General features: G+C 34.5%; 1 protein-coding gene across 4 annotated transcripts in view; it reads left to right on the top strand.

Annotated features, from left to right (window-relative positions):
- LOC148279582 (serine/threonine-protein kinase 32A) overlaps positions 1 to 7312 on the top strand; it is a 174979-nt gene extending 167667 nt beyond the window's left edge. For 3 of the 4 annotated variants that reach the window (XM_088229705.1, XM_088229706.1, XM_088229704.1), the window contains 3 exons: positions 2168 to 2339; positions 2829 to 3089; positions 3282 to 5845. In XM_088229705.1, coding sequence (XP_088085831.1) covers positions 2168 to 2339; positions 2829 to 3089; positions 3282 to 4121 — 1273 coding nt within the window. In that variant the 3' untranslated portion in view covers positions 4122 to 5845. Of the gene's footprint in view, positions 1 to 2167; positions 2340 to 2828; positions 3090 to 3281; positions 5846 to 6200 lie in introns of those variants that run through there. The other variant, XM_088229707.1, reaches the window with a different exon arrangement.
- Positions 7313 to 16115: the final 8803 nt, after the last annotated feature.

The following is a 16115-nucleotide window of genomic DNA, read 5'->3' as shown; positions in this document are numbered from 1 at the left end:
AGTTTTAGAGGGTGGGTTTGAAGTGAGTGTGCGTGTGTTTGATATGAGTATTGATGATAATTGATCGGGTTTTTTGAATTGTATTAAAATTGACTATAGTAATAATTTACTTGGATTGAAATGAAGTTTTTCACAAACTCTTCTTAAGAATTAAACTTTATTTCCATTTTTTGTTTTACTGTATTTTCAATATGAGACCCAACGTTTAGTTTTAATCATAATTCAATAGTGATGAACACTTCATTTTATCGACTTGTCCAACAGATTCCTAATTTATTTTCGGAGTTTGTGTACCTTTCTCATAGCCTCCAATAATCATGAATTCACTTTTTGAAAAGTTCAATTTATGTTTATGTACCTACCCATGTACAGATAAAACCTAATTAAATGATCATAGCATTTTTACTTTTAACTGTAATGCTAGTTTTGAAAAGTTATTTTTTTTCTTCCTAAAATATAGAATAATTCTAAAACAAGTTTAACAAACAGTAAATGAACAATTTTCATTCGTGTATTCCCTTTACTTGAAAAACTAGCCACTTTAAATCACAATACAAGTCAAGTTACTAACACGTTCACAAAACGTTCCAAAAAAATATTGTGTTTTGAATAGGAATGCTTTAGCAATTTATATTTGAAGAAGACTTAACGAGAGTCTTAAGAAATAAAAATGTCTTTCTTGAAAATCAAGCATAAAAGTGACCCTTTTTTAAAAAATAAACGAATAATATTTAAATGTTTTATCTCTATTCAGTATGATAGAAATGATTATTTATTGTGTCACATATAATTTTATACGTACGGGTATAATTAATAAATAAATAAATAATAAATATTAAAATAAAAGCGGCAAACGCGGCATCCGTGTTGTAGTGATTAAGACATGAAGCTTTCACACTGAAGATTCTTGGTCCGATTCCCGGTGAGAACACAAAAATTAAAATGATGTAATAATAAAAATAATTATTATTATGGATAACTTATAAAGCGCCATTTTCGTAATATAATACCTCAAGGGCGCTTTACAAAGTGATTATGTAAAGATATAAATTTAATTTTAACTATTTAATTTAAGAAAAATAATGTACTTTGTCACCACATGCTAAGAATTTATTCAAATTATTTAGAGAACAAGTGGATTTTAAGTTTCTTCCGAAACATCACTTCACTCTCACAGTTTCGGACTTCTGCTGGGAGAGCATTTCATTGCGACCGCAAATGTACGTTCGCCGAATTCACTGCGCTGTTTGCGTAGAGGTATAATAAATTTTCCTTTCGATGTAGATGTAGCTGATCTAAGCGTAAGACGTCTGTCAGCTAGTTCATCTGGAATGTAGAGTTCCCTTAGATATTCTGGAGCAGAGTTGTGCAGTGACTTATACATAAGCAGAGTTTGTGTTCCACCCTCTGTGGAAAGCGTAGCCAGTGCAATTCCCGAAGTAGTGGAATGATATGACTGAACTTAGAAATTCCAAAAATAAGTCTCGCTGTGGCATTCAATACAGACTTTAGGCGAGTCATTTTATTCATTGGTAGACCTGCATAGATACCATTACAATAATCGACTCAAGACACTACAAACGCATTTATTAATTGACGGGCGGCATCAACTGGCAAATTTTTGCGTATGCATTCAATCTGTCTCAGCTGGTAAAAGCATGAACTTATCGTTCTACTAATTTGAGCTTCAAGAGAAAGGTCAGAATTAAGGATGACTCTCAGTAGTTTAACGGTGGGTAAAGCGGTACTCCTTACATCGGGTAATGCCGTATCCTGAATCAAATTCTGTCGTCTGGCTGAAGCCATCCGTAGTTGTTCTTAAGATAATAACTTTTACTAACATATAAGTTACCAATTAAAATACTCGGTACACTTCCACTTATTTATTTGACCAATTACTAACTGACTGAACTAGTTCGAAGAGTCTCTTTAGACTTTAGGCATCTTTATGCCCATTAGAGATTGATAGATAATTTTTCTCAAGCCTGTGTTAGGTAACAACTGTAAATTAAAAATAAAAATTTACCCCTGTAATTGGGACTCAAGGCCTGTTTCGGTGCAAAATGCTCAGTGTGGTGTGAATCTCGTATATTTGCGATTTCGATTTGTCGAATGGCTGAAGATAATTAAAGAATTCGCTCCCTAATTTGGTATGGTTGTATTACAGTTTCCCCGTAGATTGGTGGTCCTTGGGGATAGTGACGTTCGAGGTGGTGACGGGCGAGCGGCCGTACGCCATCCACTCGCACAGCGGGGTGAGCGAGGTACGCCAGCTCCTAGCCGCCGCCCCTCGCCTGCCCGCCGCTCTGGACGCGCAGCTGGCGGACCTCATCACCAGGGTAATACTACAGTACCCACAATATATTAAAATTATAACGGCTGCCTTTTTATTGACTCTTTATACATTCCAAGTATAAAAATATTATGTTAAAATAATTAAAATTTTCGGCTTGAATATACGCAAATTAGTACACATTTGTTTGTGGTTTATAAAAAAAAATATTTGTGACATTTACACCTAGAGTTTCAAAAACGTAATTACGTAATATGTTCAGAATGAAATGCAATGTTGTTTTATTGAAAAATAGTAAAGTGCTTTGTTTAATACAAAATACATAATGTTTACTGTCTACCTCGTGGTCAAGAGTTAGCGCGTTTGCCTACCATGCAAGAAGTTTCGGGTTCGATTCCTGCCATTGTTGTCACTCTGCTAAATTTTATAATATCTGAATTGGCATCTGAAGCGTAAGACCGATCATCTAGCAGCTTTCGTGTTTCTAAGAAATTAATATGATACGATATCTTATGAAATATTGTTTTATTTACAGTTACTGTGTATCAGCCCAGGAGGACGTTGTTCATCGTTAGAGGAGTTGAAAAAAATACCATTGATGAATAATTTCGAGCATGATAGAGTTTTTCAAAAGAACTATAAGCCAGACTTCTGTCCGCCTAAAGATCACTTAAACTGCGATCCGACTTTTGAACTAGAAGAAATGATTGTAGAGACCAGACCCCTACATAAGAAAAAAAAACGATTAGCGAAACAAAAGTCTATTAGGGATATGCAAGTCGGGAGCTTGGATTTGGTAAGCGAGATACATTTAGTTGTTTTTATTTCAATTTTATTATCTAAAAAAGAAAAAGTTACCCAAAAAGTCCTATTAAATAAATTTTATTAAATAAATCGACGATTCTTAATTATTTAAATGATTCTTGAAAGTAGTTTATTCGGCGCTCTAAAAACGTATTGCTGATATATTTTTTTTATTTATTTAAAGGATTCGCAAAATTCTCCAACAGTCGAACAAACTATGCCAAATATTATTCCCGAGTTCATAACTTATAACCGTTACAGAGAACTAGAGAAACGTGAAATCGAAAGAATAAGATTAGTGAAACAAATCAAAGAAGAAGAGTGGGAAAAGGAACTCGCCACGGCTATGGGAGAAATATCTCTCCAGAATAAAGAAGAAGCAACCGGGACACACAGGACTCAGGACGGGTGCGACATATTAGAAACGAGGGGATCGACCAGTTTTTTCGAATCTCGGAGTGAGGACAGCCAGTTTGGTGGATCTAAAAAGTGTGCCGAAAGTGAGAAATGCAACGCTCGACGTGAAGGCATTGTGAGTAAAAGAATTAGAAAGGAGAAACAGTTAAGTAACAGTGAAAATGGGAGTAATAAAAATTCCCTAGAATCGACTTTATTTAATGACAGCAGTGAAAATAACAAAACAAAGTTTCGAAGTGAAAGTGATTTCATGTCAATTAAAAAAAAGTATGGAAAAATATCTTTCGATATCGGTTTGTTTAATTCGAAACAAAATCAATGTTTCGCTCGTGCTGGCAGTTTAAAAATTAATTCGGTAAAAGAAGTCGTTCCAGAAGACAAGAATGTTTCAGAAAAAAGCGGCGATTTCAGTGATAATGTAAGGAATAGAATAGCGCATTCTCCCAAACTGAAAAATTCCAAAAATGCCCAAGAAAATCAGAAGACTTCGACGTTTCTAGAGGACGCGAATTATCAAAAAACGAAAAATGAGGTAATTAAGAACTACCGAGCTTCTTTAAGCTCGTTACAAAATGATGATCACGCAAGTAAATTATCCAATACATGAATAATAATTTGTTTAACGCCTAGTGATTTCTAAAAGCTTTCATTAGTAAAGCATAATATATTATATTTAAAATCCTTTTGAGAAGGGAATATAAAAGGTTTGCACTTACAGGATTTAAGACCTGCCTTTGAGTGTTCTTTTACAAGTTGTATAACATTTGAACATCCGTATTTCATCGTTTTTTCTATTGTTGATTGTCATAAATTTTAATGTGTCAATTTTTATTTTTTTATATTACTTCATTAGAATTTTCTTCCGTCAAAACATGATTTGTTTACTGAAAATTAGCAAATTATTTATTTTCTAATTTTAAGTTCTCAAAGCTGTTTATTCCAACAGCGAGGAATATGGAAGTCTAGACATTTACAGGGCTTATGACTTTCGTTAACTGCCCATATTTATACATCCACATTTCCTCAAATATTCCACCCGCTTACAACTGTGAAGTGATAGAGTTGAAACCTTTATTGATCTGGGTGAATTTATCTGAGTGAATTATGTATGTACCAGACAACGCGTAACGCCTGAAAATCCTTGGAATTTTTCTATGCTTCTTTCTATACCGAGATTTATTTTATTAATAAAATTAAATCATTAAATTTTCAATCTTTTAATAAAAAAATGACCACTTCGCGATGTCATGGTTAGCGCTTCTGTCTATCATGTGAAAGCTCTCGGGTTCGATTCCCAACATAGTTGATATGAAGTATTTATTGAAAAGGGTGTTTTCAAACTATAATATTTCATAGTCCCTGGACTAGTATCTGAAGCGTAAGACTGGTCATCTTACCTCCATGTAACAATGCAGTGCCCCATGCACCATTAGGTGTGGAAAGGAAATAATAAAGATGATGAAAATCGAAAGTTGAAACAATAATATTTTGAATAAGTTCAAACGTTTGCTGGAATCTATTCCCTTAGTAGTTATATAAATAGATATTTACTGGCCATACTGAGATTCAATATTTTTGAGGAAAAAATATCGATATTCAAACATTGGAAAAAGGCAATTGTTACACGGTTTAAAAAATATTTTGAATAATTCCAAATGTTGGTACACATGTCAGGAATCAACAATTCTCTAGATAGTTATTTATATTGATGTTTATTGCGGCAGTGAGATAAAATAATTTTTGAGGAGAAAGTACGAATATTCAAGCATACAAAAAATGGCAATTGTAAAACAGCATAAATTTTAAATACCAAATATAAATATTTTTGCTTAGTTAAATAGTACGCTAATAAAAAAAATAATTAGAAACAGTGGAATTCCTCATTCTACTTATTTCAAATATAACTCAATATGGGTAATAGTAAAACAGTAAGTAAAAATCAATAAAACGATATCACGAAGAATTTCTACATATTTTGTACAAAAACATAGTAAAATAAAAAAATATTTTTTGAAAAACGTAAAGTAACTTTTTTATGTATTAAATATAACTAATTAACTACAAGTGCGCATGAAGAATAATTCATATCTGAAAAATAAACATTAGTTAGAAGATTTAATGTAAAATGTCTTAAATCTGATTTAAAAAACATTCTTGGAGATTTATTTGTTTAAAATTTTCAAAATCATATTTTATAATTTGATGTAACATAACAAAAAGGTTAAATAATAAATATTTTCTTAAAAATAGGACCTAAAAATAATAAACTGAACTAAAAAGTACTGTAGTGTAATTTTTATCTCATCAAAAAATTAAATAATGCTGTTTTGATACGTATTTTTCATTGTATTTGTGCCCCAAAGGTAATTAGAAAACTATATCAGATATTAAATGTATTTGTGTTTAGGCGACAAATAAAATTCATCACGAATTAAAATAAATAAATGAGAGAGAATATATAGACTGAAAACCTTGGTCTAGGTACCTATTTTATTCCAGGCGCATGTGCATGTGATCTCACGTTGAGGTTCGCTAATTAACTCAAGATAAGAACACTTTGATTCTTCGTAAACCAATTTACACTCAAACCTCATAATCTATATATTATTACTCTGGAAATTATTAATTGTGTTTGTCCTCTCTCTGTACGTGCCCATTTTGCCCATTTTGCCCGCTGGACGTCCAGTCGACGTGGGCAAACAGCCGCAGACCCCCGGCTTCAGACCACCCGCCACCTCACCCGACCGCCGAGTAGCTGGATAACAAAAGACGCCACGCTTCCAGTAAACGAGGACGACAAAAATATTGTATATACATAAAAAAGGCCTAGCGATTTTTTTTTATTAAAATGGCAGATAAAATATTTAAATAAATTCTGGTAAAACAGTTTTTTTTTTCAATTAATAGAAATAATAATAACTAAAATCTTAGTTTATATATATTTACGTTTCACAAATTAGCCGCTAGATGGCAGAAGTAAAAGCAGTTATTTTTATATTTTTATTTTGCTCATAAAATAATATTTCAATGAGACAGATCTATGTGCGGTTTTAGGGGATACGAAAATTTAAATGTAATTCTTTGTAGTGAGTTAAAAAAAAAACAACAGATAGACAGAAAAAAAAGCTTGCTGAAAAAAAAAAGTGAGTATTTGGTTTGTGCCGTAGTTAAAAAAAATAATAACAGATGGCAGAAAAACTTTACTTTTCTGTTCTCACCAGGAATCAAACCCGGAACCGTCTATGCGTGAGTAAAGCGTCTTAACCACTTCACCATGGAGGCTGCCGGGATATTTAATATATTATAACTGTGTGGTTTTTGAAGCCTTATTTTGAGTGCAGATTATTCTTTTTTTAATAAATTTTTGTATTCTAATCGTTTTTCGAGGGACAGATGATTATTTTTCATTTATTTTTTTGAATAAATATTTGTGTTTTTATGATTTACCCAAACTATTAATTTATAAGTAAATGAGAACCAAATTGTAGTAGAGCGCGGTGCGATGCTCGGACCTCTCATCCCTGGGTCTGCGACATTAGCCACGAGACCACACCCCCGGTTCATCATTATATTTAGATTGCTCCAGCAGCAAAAAATAAATTGTGAGGCTCAAAATGGTGCAATTTCACAGTGCTCGAGATTCAAATGAGGCCCGAAGGGCCGATCAACTGAGGCTCGCGGGGCCAAATATCCTAGCATGTAACAGTTAGCGATAGCCGAATGTTGCCTGCTAGTCATTATAAAACTTCAAGGACGTGTGACAAACTAGGACCAAAAAAATGCAGAGTCGGCCGCCCCGCTACACTAATATTATACTATAATTATAAAGTTTGTAAATTAAATTAAATTATTTCTTTGTTTATTAAGGAAATCATACAGTCTTTATATAAATACAAGGTACAAAAGAACAATTACAAAAATTTAGACCAATTACAGATTTCACATTAATTTATATAGGGGAGAGGGGAAAAAATAATTAAATAAAAAAATAAAAAAATAAAAAAATTCAGCCCTATACACCACATTTAAGTATTTATTTATTTATTAAGGAAATCATACAATCTTTATATAAATACATAGTACAGAAGAACAATTAAAATAGTTAGACCAATTACAGATTTCACATTAATTTATTATGAATGCAGGAGGAGAGGGGCAAAAATAAATCAGTTCTAAAAAAATAAAAATATTAAATTATAAATATTAAATAAAAAGTACATAAAAGGGAGAAGACATTGTAAAGCTCCAACTCTACTTTCCTCCTCTTTCTCTCTGCTTCCATGAACATTTATATTTTTAGTAAAAATTCACGACCAACAATAATTAATTAGATGCAGGAAGTAGATGTACATATGAATGAGTATAAATTAAGAGTTGAAATAAAATATTTTTATTAAAATTAAAAGTAAAAATGAAAAAGTTTAAATCAAAATTAAAAAGTTAAAATTGAAAGATAAAAATTAAAATTCAAAATTAAAAGTTAAGCAAGAGATAAATTTAAAATGTCTTTCACAGATCTGTTAAAAATATGGTATTTCCAGTGAAATATGTCGATGTCACTAAAACTGTCATTAAAGGTTATCTGTATTCTTCGAAAAAGGCTATATAATTAGTCATTGAGTTTGGAATGTCGAAGAGTACAGATTGACGAGTTCTACGGACAGGGACTCGATATGAAATGCTTCTAACAATTTATAGGCTATCAATTAGGTTATAAACAACTATGTAGAGAAAGCTCATATCCAACATGATACGCCGAGTTGCGAGATTTTGAACCTTTTGAAAATTAGCGGACTCAGTCTTACTTGAAAATAAAACATTATTTTTGAAATCTTATTGTCTAAGAAAATAGTTTTCAATATGTTCAATACAATTTGTGCAAGTATTGTATTGAGGATTCCAAATCGGTGAACCAAACTCTAGGACACTACGTACATATGAAAAAAAAAGTTTCCTTATGCGTCAGTTCTTGTGAAAGGTTTGGTTGATCGAATGACAAACCCTAACATTTCGTAAGCTTCGTCCACAGTATTTTCTATATGTTTGTAAAATGTAAGTTTACTATCAAGTACAACACCAAGGTCACGGGCTTCCGTAGAAGAATTTATAGTAAACTCGTTGATTTTATATGAATATTTTATTTTTTTAGAACCAATGTGGTAAAAAGAAATTTGCTGACATTTTTAAATGTTAATAGACAATCTGTTTTAAATGCAATATGTGTTTAATCTATTAAGGTATTCTTGAAGATTTATACTGTCTTGATCATTATTAATAGGTAAGTATACTTTCACATTATCGGTATAAAGACTGAATCGAGTGAACTTGAAACATTGACCGATATCATAAATATAGACATTGAAAAGGAGTGGCCCAAGGCGTGAACATTGGGACACTCCTGATGGTATTGAAGAAAATATTGAACAGAAGCCACTGATTACAACAGATTGACAGTAATTTGTCAGACAAAAAGTAAACCATTGCAAAAGATCTCCGTGAAAACCCAGATGTTCGATCTTTAATAGAAGGGTAAGATGATTTACTTTATCGAAAGCTTTCGCATTGTCAGTGTTTACAGCATTTACTATAGTTTAATTTTAAAATTAAGAGAGGATGTATTGAGTGAATACTGCTAGATTTGTTGTTGACCATTTTTTAAAAAAACCGTGTTGCTGTTTGAGAAACTTTCGAGACTCATAATCAATCAATCTTTCAATCATTTTTTTCAAACATTTCACTAATTACACGAAGTATGAAAATAGGGCAATAATTCTCAATGCAATTTTTTTTTCCACCTTTATGAATCGGTACAATATTTGCTTTCTTCCATTTGCTTTGAAATAATCCTTCCGATAGTGATTTTGTTAAAATAAGAGCAAGGGGAAGAGATAATTCATGAGCGCAATTAATTACGAATACTGGAGGTATCCGGTCATTACCAGGGCCTTTGTTTGAATCTAGCATTCGAATGTATTTTAAAATAATGTCTTTGTTAACTTTTTAAAGACTGTGGTAAAACGAAAAACATGGAGACTACTGCTTAATAATTCCTTTTCTATAACTTATAGGAATAAACATATTATTGAGCCCTGTTATAGCAAAATATATTAAAAATCACAAATACGCCCCTCATGTTACCCGCGTGCGTTCCCCATCATTGTAATCAACCGACTGAAGACTAAATCCGATAAAAGCGCAGAACAGCGTATCTGTCTTCCGTGTTATGACTGCTATTCTCGTGATCTATCTTGTATAAGGTATCTTTATAGATGTGTTGCTGAATTAGCGGACATATATTCTTCGCGTAGCAAGGATAAATATTTTTGTATTTATATAAATGCCATATATATGGCATAGTTATACAAATTTTACTTTACAAATCGAGTGTGAAAATGTCCATTTGAAGATTAAAAAAAACACGGATTAATAATTTTAAAAAAATAAGAGAGATATATGAAGTCTTGTGTCCTATGTCGACTAGTGTGACATCACAGCCACACAAGAGTTAATAACAAATGCTTCTTAGATTATCGTCTGTAATGACATTGCGTTGAGTATAATCTTAATCAAATGAACTGTGTACGATCGTTTCTCTATCGAAAACATAATTTAAGTATTTAGAGAATGATTTACATACGTCATAACAATTTTTCATAGTTTCACCAGCATAAGTCATTACTTTTGGAATAACGTTATTTTTCTTTTATTTTTACTGTATCCTCAAAAACATAAACTGTCTCTATTTATGTCATTATTTGTCTTAAATAAGAAGTGTTTGATAGCAAATTCCTTAAATTCTCTTTTTTCTACACCTAAGAAACTCTTGACAATCCATAATACAGTTTGTTTGTTTCCATTTTTTGTGCATCTTACTCTTTTCTTTAATTACGTGGTTCGGTTCGGTTCGGTTAGGTTCAGTTCGGTTAGGTTGGGTTAGGTTGGGTTAGGTTGGGTTAGGTTTTTTTTTTTTTTTTTTTCTTTGTTGTGTTACTTGATATCCCTTGCTTATAACTATACAAGGTGATATTTTTGGGCTGTTATTTTTGTTAGTGCTTTTTGTATGATTTTATGTGTTTATGTATTGTGTTGAAGCTGTGACATGGACTATTTGCACTTTCCGACATTTGTCTAGTGCCTATCCATCTTCGTCCCGCCCACTCACGTTTTACCAAACAATGTTGCGATTCCCAGTCCAGTGTCACGCTTCATGCACAGGCGGTCACCTTGCGGTTTTTGCCAAGTGCGCGCTGCGTACACTAACCTAGTCACCACAACATATCCAGCAACTCGTGCGCATGTCGAGACTCGGAATTGGAATCAGCACCGTTGTCAAGGGAACCATGTAAAACCTTGACTGGAAAGGGATTAACATAAATTTATATTTCTTTAACATAATAACAATAAATGTAACGAAAGTTACATAATAATTTGTAACAATAAGTTATATAACAATAGATACTTAACAAAAGTTACGCACCTACTTCATAACAATATATATGTATGTAGCAAAAGTTACATATCAACTTCTAAACAATAATGTAACAAAAGTTACATTACAGAGTCAGTCAAAGCAACAAGTAACAACAAGTAACAAAATAACAGTAACAACTGTAAAATGGTTAAACTATAGCAATTTAAATATAAAATATAGCTATGTCTATTGTTAGTGCATGCATATCACAGTTGAAAAGTTTTGGGTACCTGCCCCATTACTTGTTCATTGGCCTTATTTTTTCTATTATTAGTTTAGCGTAAGACACGAACTTTTGGGACAATATGCTGTGCTGTAGAACTGTCCGAAAATCTTCAATTGCAATTTTTCTTTTGTTGCACTCTTTTTCCAAATCATACCTTTCTTTCGCAAACATTGGGCAGTGAAGGAGAAGATGTTGGACATTTTGCTCGCTTAGCGTATCGCATGGGCAGGCACTGCTACTCTTCAATTTAAATCTGTGAAGATACGAAAGTGTAGCACCGTGACCTGTGAGAATTTGTGTTAATTCAAAAGTGTGTTTGTTTGCTTTGCCAAATTGCTTGCAGTCATTTAAATTTTCAAATAAATATTTAGTTACTGACCCAGTAGAGCTTGTTTGGTATCGGTTTTCCCATTCTTCGAGAGACTTTTCTCTTAGTTCCCTTTTTGCGTAGCTTAGTGGAAACTTTGTGTATAGCTTTACAGTTTTTACGTGTAAGGCTGCATCTTTCGCTAACTCATCAGCTCTATCATTTCCAGAGAGACCGTTATGACCACGTATCCACAAGAATTTGCATTCAATGCCTCTTTTCTCGAGATTTCTCGAAGATTCTTGTATGCAGAATACCATGGGATTGTTAGGCGATCCATCATCTAGCGCCTGAATAGAGCTTTTTGAATCTGACAATAAGTTGACAGTCTTCCAGTTTTTCTTTTTGCTAGTGACCCATTCTAGTGCCTTCACAATTGCGAAGAGTTCGGCTTGGAATACCGTGCAGTAGTCTGCCATGGGAAGCTTCTTACTGTACAACTCTCCGGAATTGTCAAATGCGGCGAAGGCAGCGCCCACTTTCCCTCCAGTTTTACTGCCGTCCGTGTAGATGTCTATTTCATCCTCTGGAAATTCAAGTCTGGCGTACGTTTCTGGATGCCCAGTAGATAAGCCCACTTGTTTGCTTGGATGTGGAAGATCTGTATAGGCGATCCTTCCTTGATACAATATGTCGTTTGGAGCATTTATGATAGTATGGTTCAATTTTGTGTAATAGATATCGCTAATCTCTTTAATTCTAATATCCAATGGCATGAGTCCTGCAATTGCCTGGACCGAGGTGAGGGATGTAGTTCTATATGCTTTGCTTATTCTTATTCCCATTGACCGTTGAATTCTATTTAGTTTTGTCTGGATATTTTTCCTCTTTGCTGCTTCTGACCATACCGCGGCAGCATAAGTGATAGTGGGTTCTACTACCCCGCTATAAATCGTTCTTACTATTTCTGGGCTGAGTCCCCATGTCGGTTTGGCCATGAATGTTAGGCGATTTGCTATTTTCGCTGCTTTTTTTGTTATTGAGTCAACGTGTTTACTCCAATTTAGATTTTCGTCCAGAACTACACCAAGGATTTTACAATCTTTGACAAAATAAAGCCTTTTTCCTCTCATAAATATATTTGGAGGTTGTGCTTTTCTCTTAGTTATAAATAGAGCATTTGTTTTTTCTTCGGAAAATTTTAATTTTACTTTGTCTCCCCAAGAAGTGACTAAGGAGAGAGTTTCGTTTGTTATTTGTTCCAATAAGTTCGTATCTTTGTGCTTTATTAAAACTAGGACATCATCTGCAAATGCTTGTAAATGAACATTGCAGTGATAACTTAACTGTAAAAGTTCGTCTAGGACGATATTCCAAAGCACCGGTCCACAAGCAGATCCCTGTATGCAACCTTTGTTTGAACTTTTATTTGAGTATGCGCCAGCGTATTTAACTTCTACCATCCTGTCGGAGTGGTAGTCTTGGAAGACATTGAATATGTTCTTCGGGCACTCAAGTTTTGTTAATTGATTTAAAATATGGGGCCACCAAGCGTTATCGAAGGCCCCTTTAATATCTAAAGATATAGCACAGACATGGTAACCATTCTTTGTTGCTTCTTTAATGAGAGTGACCGCGTTCACCATAGCGTCTTCGGCACTCTTTTGTTGGGTAAATCCGTATTGATTAGGGCTTAGTTTTTCAAGTTTATTGAATCTCCATGAGATTCTTTTGATTAGAAGTTTTTCTAAGACCTTTCCAAATACGGGTAAAAGACCGATTGGCCTATATGAAGACACGTCTCCGTAATCTTCCTTACCTGGTTTTGGGATTACTTTTACTCTGGCAATTTTCCATAGTGCTGGGAAGCAGCCGAGTCTCAGACTCGCATTAAATATGCTATGAATGGTGTTCGGAATGCATTCGAATGTTTTTTGGCAAATGTCTGCAGTGAAATGATCGCGGCCCGGTGCTTTACTGGAATTTAAACTAAATAGAATATTTCTTATTTCTAATAACGTAAAAGGCATATCATTATCGTCTAGTAGATTTTTTGCTATATTTTGCCTAATTTCGAGTTGCTCGCTTGTTTCACCGTGCGTGGTATCATCCGGAAAGAAATGTTTAAGAAGCTCAGTTGCCGACTCCTGCGCTGAGGTGGTTTGAACGCCGTTGAATTTAAGCGTCTCGGGGGGTCGTGATTGTGAATTTCTTAATATTCTTTGTACCGTAGACCAAACCGTATCTTTATTTTGTCCCGTACAGAAATCCTTCCAGCTTTTAGTCTTAGCTAACGAGATCGCCTCTTTATATTTTTGCTTGATCTCTATGTATGCTGGTAATGTTACAAAATTTCTTCTACCAGCAGCCGAGTTAACCAATTTCCTTTTTAATCTAATGACTTCTTTTTTAAGATCATTTAGTTCTGCAGTCCACCAGGGACATTTTTTGGTTTTTGAGGCTTTAATGTTGGGGATGGATGAGCGACAGGCTTCAGATATTGCATCTGTAATCGTACTTACCTGTCTGTTAAGGACGCTCGGTTCAATATTTTCGTCTATTTTTATTGAATTTAGCTCTTTTTCTGTTAATATTTTCTTTAAGGTTTTTTGAAATGTTTTCCAGTTTGCTTTGCTGGTTTTGTATAGAAACGTCGTAGCGTCATTTACACAAGTATTAGAGTCCGTTTCTAATTTAATATTAAATGTAACTGCATTATGGTCTGAAAGAGCGGCTAGCTGTCGGTCGACTCGCCATTTTTCGACTAGACCAATCATGTTTGTAGAGCATGTTGTGATGTCTATGATGCTTGTTAACAAATCATTTCCTCGAAACGTTTCGAATGTGGGTGTGGTTCCCTCGTTTAATATGTGAAGTTGATTTTGGGACATGAAGTCATTAACTCTATCTCCTCTTTTGTCTGATCTGTCGCTGCCCCACCAGATGCTCTTAGAATTTGCATCTGCCCCGATAAGAATTAGATTTTTGATCTTATCGTTCAACATGGTGCTGATTTTGCTCAGGCAGGAGTCGACGTCTTCGCTTGGAGTAAAATATTGGGAGCCTAATACAAGTGGTTGTAATGTTGTTTTAATTTCAATAAAAACGCTCGTAGTATCACTATATTTATCTAAGAGTATGCAGCTCTGAGATATCTCAGAGTTAAAAATTATAACGGCTGCCTTTACTGGTGAATTTCGGCTGCACTTTTGAAATATTTTGCCACTGAACGTTGATTTATTGATCTTTCCGGTGTTACCAGTATACGGCTCTTGTATGAGTGCTATGTCATACTTTTGTTGTATAGCTTGTTCTAAAAATGACAATGTGGCTGCCTCGCATCTTTGGAGGTTTGCCTGAGCAACTTTAATGGTTTTTATAGATTTACTGTCCATAATCGACCATGTTTCTATATCTAACTAGTTGTCTTTGGTGTGCCGGACACTCCAGACTTAGAGCTTTGTGGTCAGTTGGTGTTTTGCTTTTATAAACTTTGTTGACTATGGAGCAGTTGTAACATTTAATTTTTATGTCGGTATTTAAGCATTGAGCAGCTTTGTGCTCTCCGCCACACTTCCAACAGACCTCTTTGTTTTTGCAATGAGCAACGGAATGTCCGTAACTCATGCATTTTTGACATGAAATGATGGCCATGTATTCTGCCACCCAGACTCTGTCGTACCCAATATTAACGCGTTCCATTTTAACGAGGCGGGACCAAATTTCAGGCTCGACTGAAATCACGGCGCATTTGCGTGTGACATCTTTTTTAAAAGCTAGTGTAAAGAGAACGGAAGCCTTAGGAGTGGAAGTTTCATTAGTGTCTATTAGGGCTGTGTTTTGATTAAACAGAGCAGTTACGATCTGTTCTTTGGTAAGATCGGCGTCGATCCCCTTCAAGATGACCTTTGGTCTAATCTTGGTGCCGATTTGGGCTTTAAGACTGTCATTTTTTGAAATTTCGGCCGATAGCTGGTTGCATTGTTCTTCAGTATCGCACTGTATAAGAACTTTATTGTTTGTTGTCTTTTTAAGGCTTTTTATTCCGATCCCTAATGCTGCAACGTTGACGGTGCTTTTAATAGTTTTTTCGAGGGTTTCGCTCGCTGTAGGCGTTATTTTACCCTGAATAATAACCGTGTGCCGAGTTTTCGGTTTCAAGGCTGGTTGGTCGGAATTGTGATAAGCTGTTTGTAAATTTGCTGCTGCTACACCCGCATAACTCACAGGAGGAGTGTAAACAGTAGCATTATTTGGTTGAGAGGGAGTGTTAGATGGGGAAGACACTTGAGCTGCCAACACTGAACTGTGTCTAATTTCCTGTTCTAGGGCCTGTTCCGTAAAGGAGAGCTTCGCGGCTAGCATCTCCGATTGGTGCTTTAGACCAATAGACATCATTTCTGACTCGAAGGTGGCATTTGCAGTAATGATATCAGAAAGGCATTCTGATATTTCATTCTTTATAGCGGCTTTAATGTTGCCGCTATTACAAAGAGCTCTGAGAGCCTGTTCTGCTTTATCTTTAATGACTAATGCTGGGGATATTACGAGTTTGGAGGCTCGAGCGGGTTCAGATGCCTGCGGTTCAGCAGTAAAA

Source organism: Micrasema longulum, unplaced genomic scaffold (genome assembly GCF_059751315.1).
Source record: "Micrasema longulum isolate JH-2025_06_02 unplaced genomic scaffold, ASM5975131v1 h1tg000698l, whole genome shotgun sequence".
NCBI classification, from domain to species: domain Eukaryota; kingdom Metazoa; phylum Arthropoda; class Insecta; order Trichoptera; family Brachycentridae; genus Micrasema; species Micrasema longulum.
This window is presented reverse-complemented; position numbering and strand designations above follow the sequence as displayed.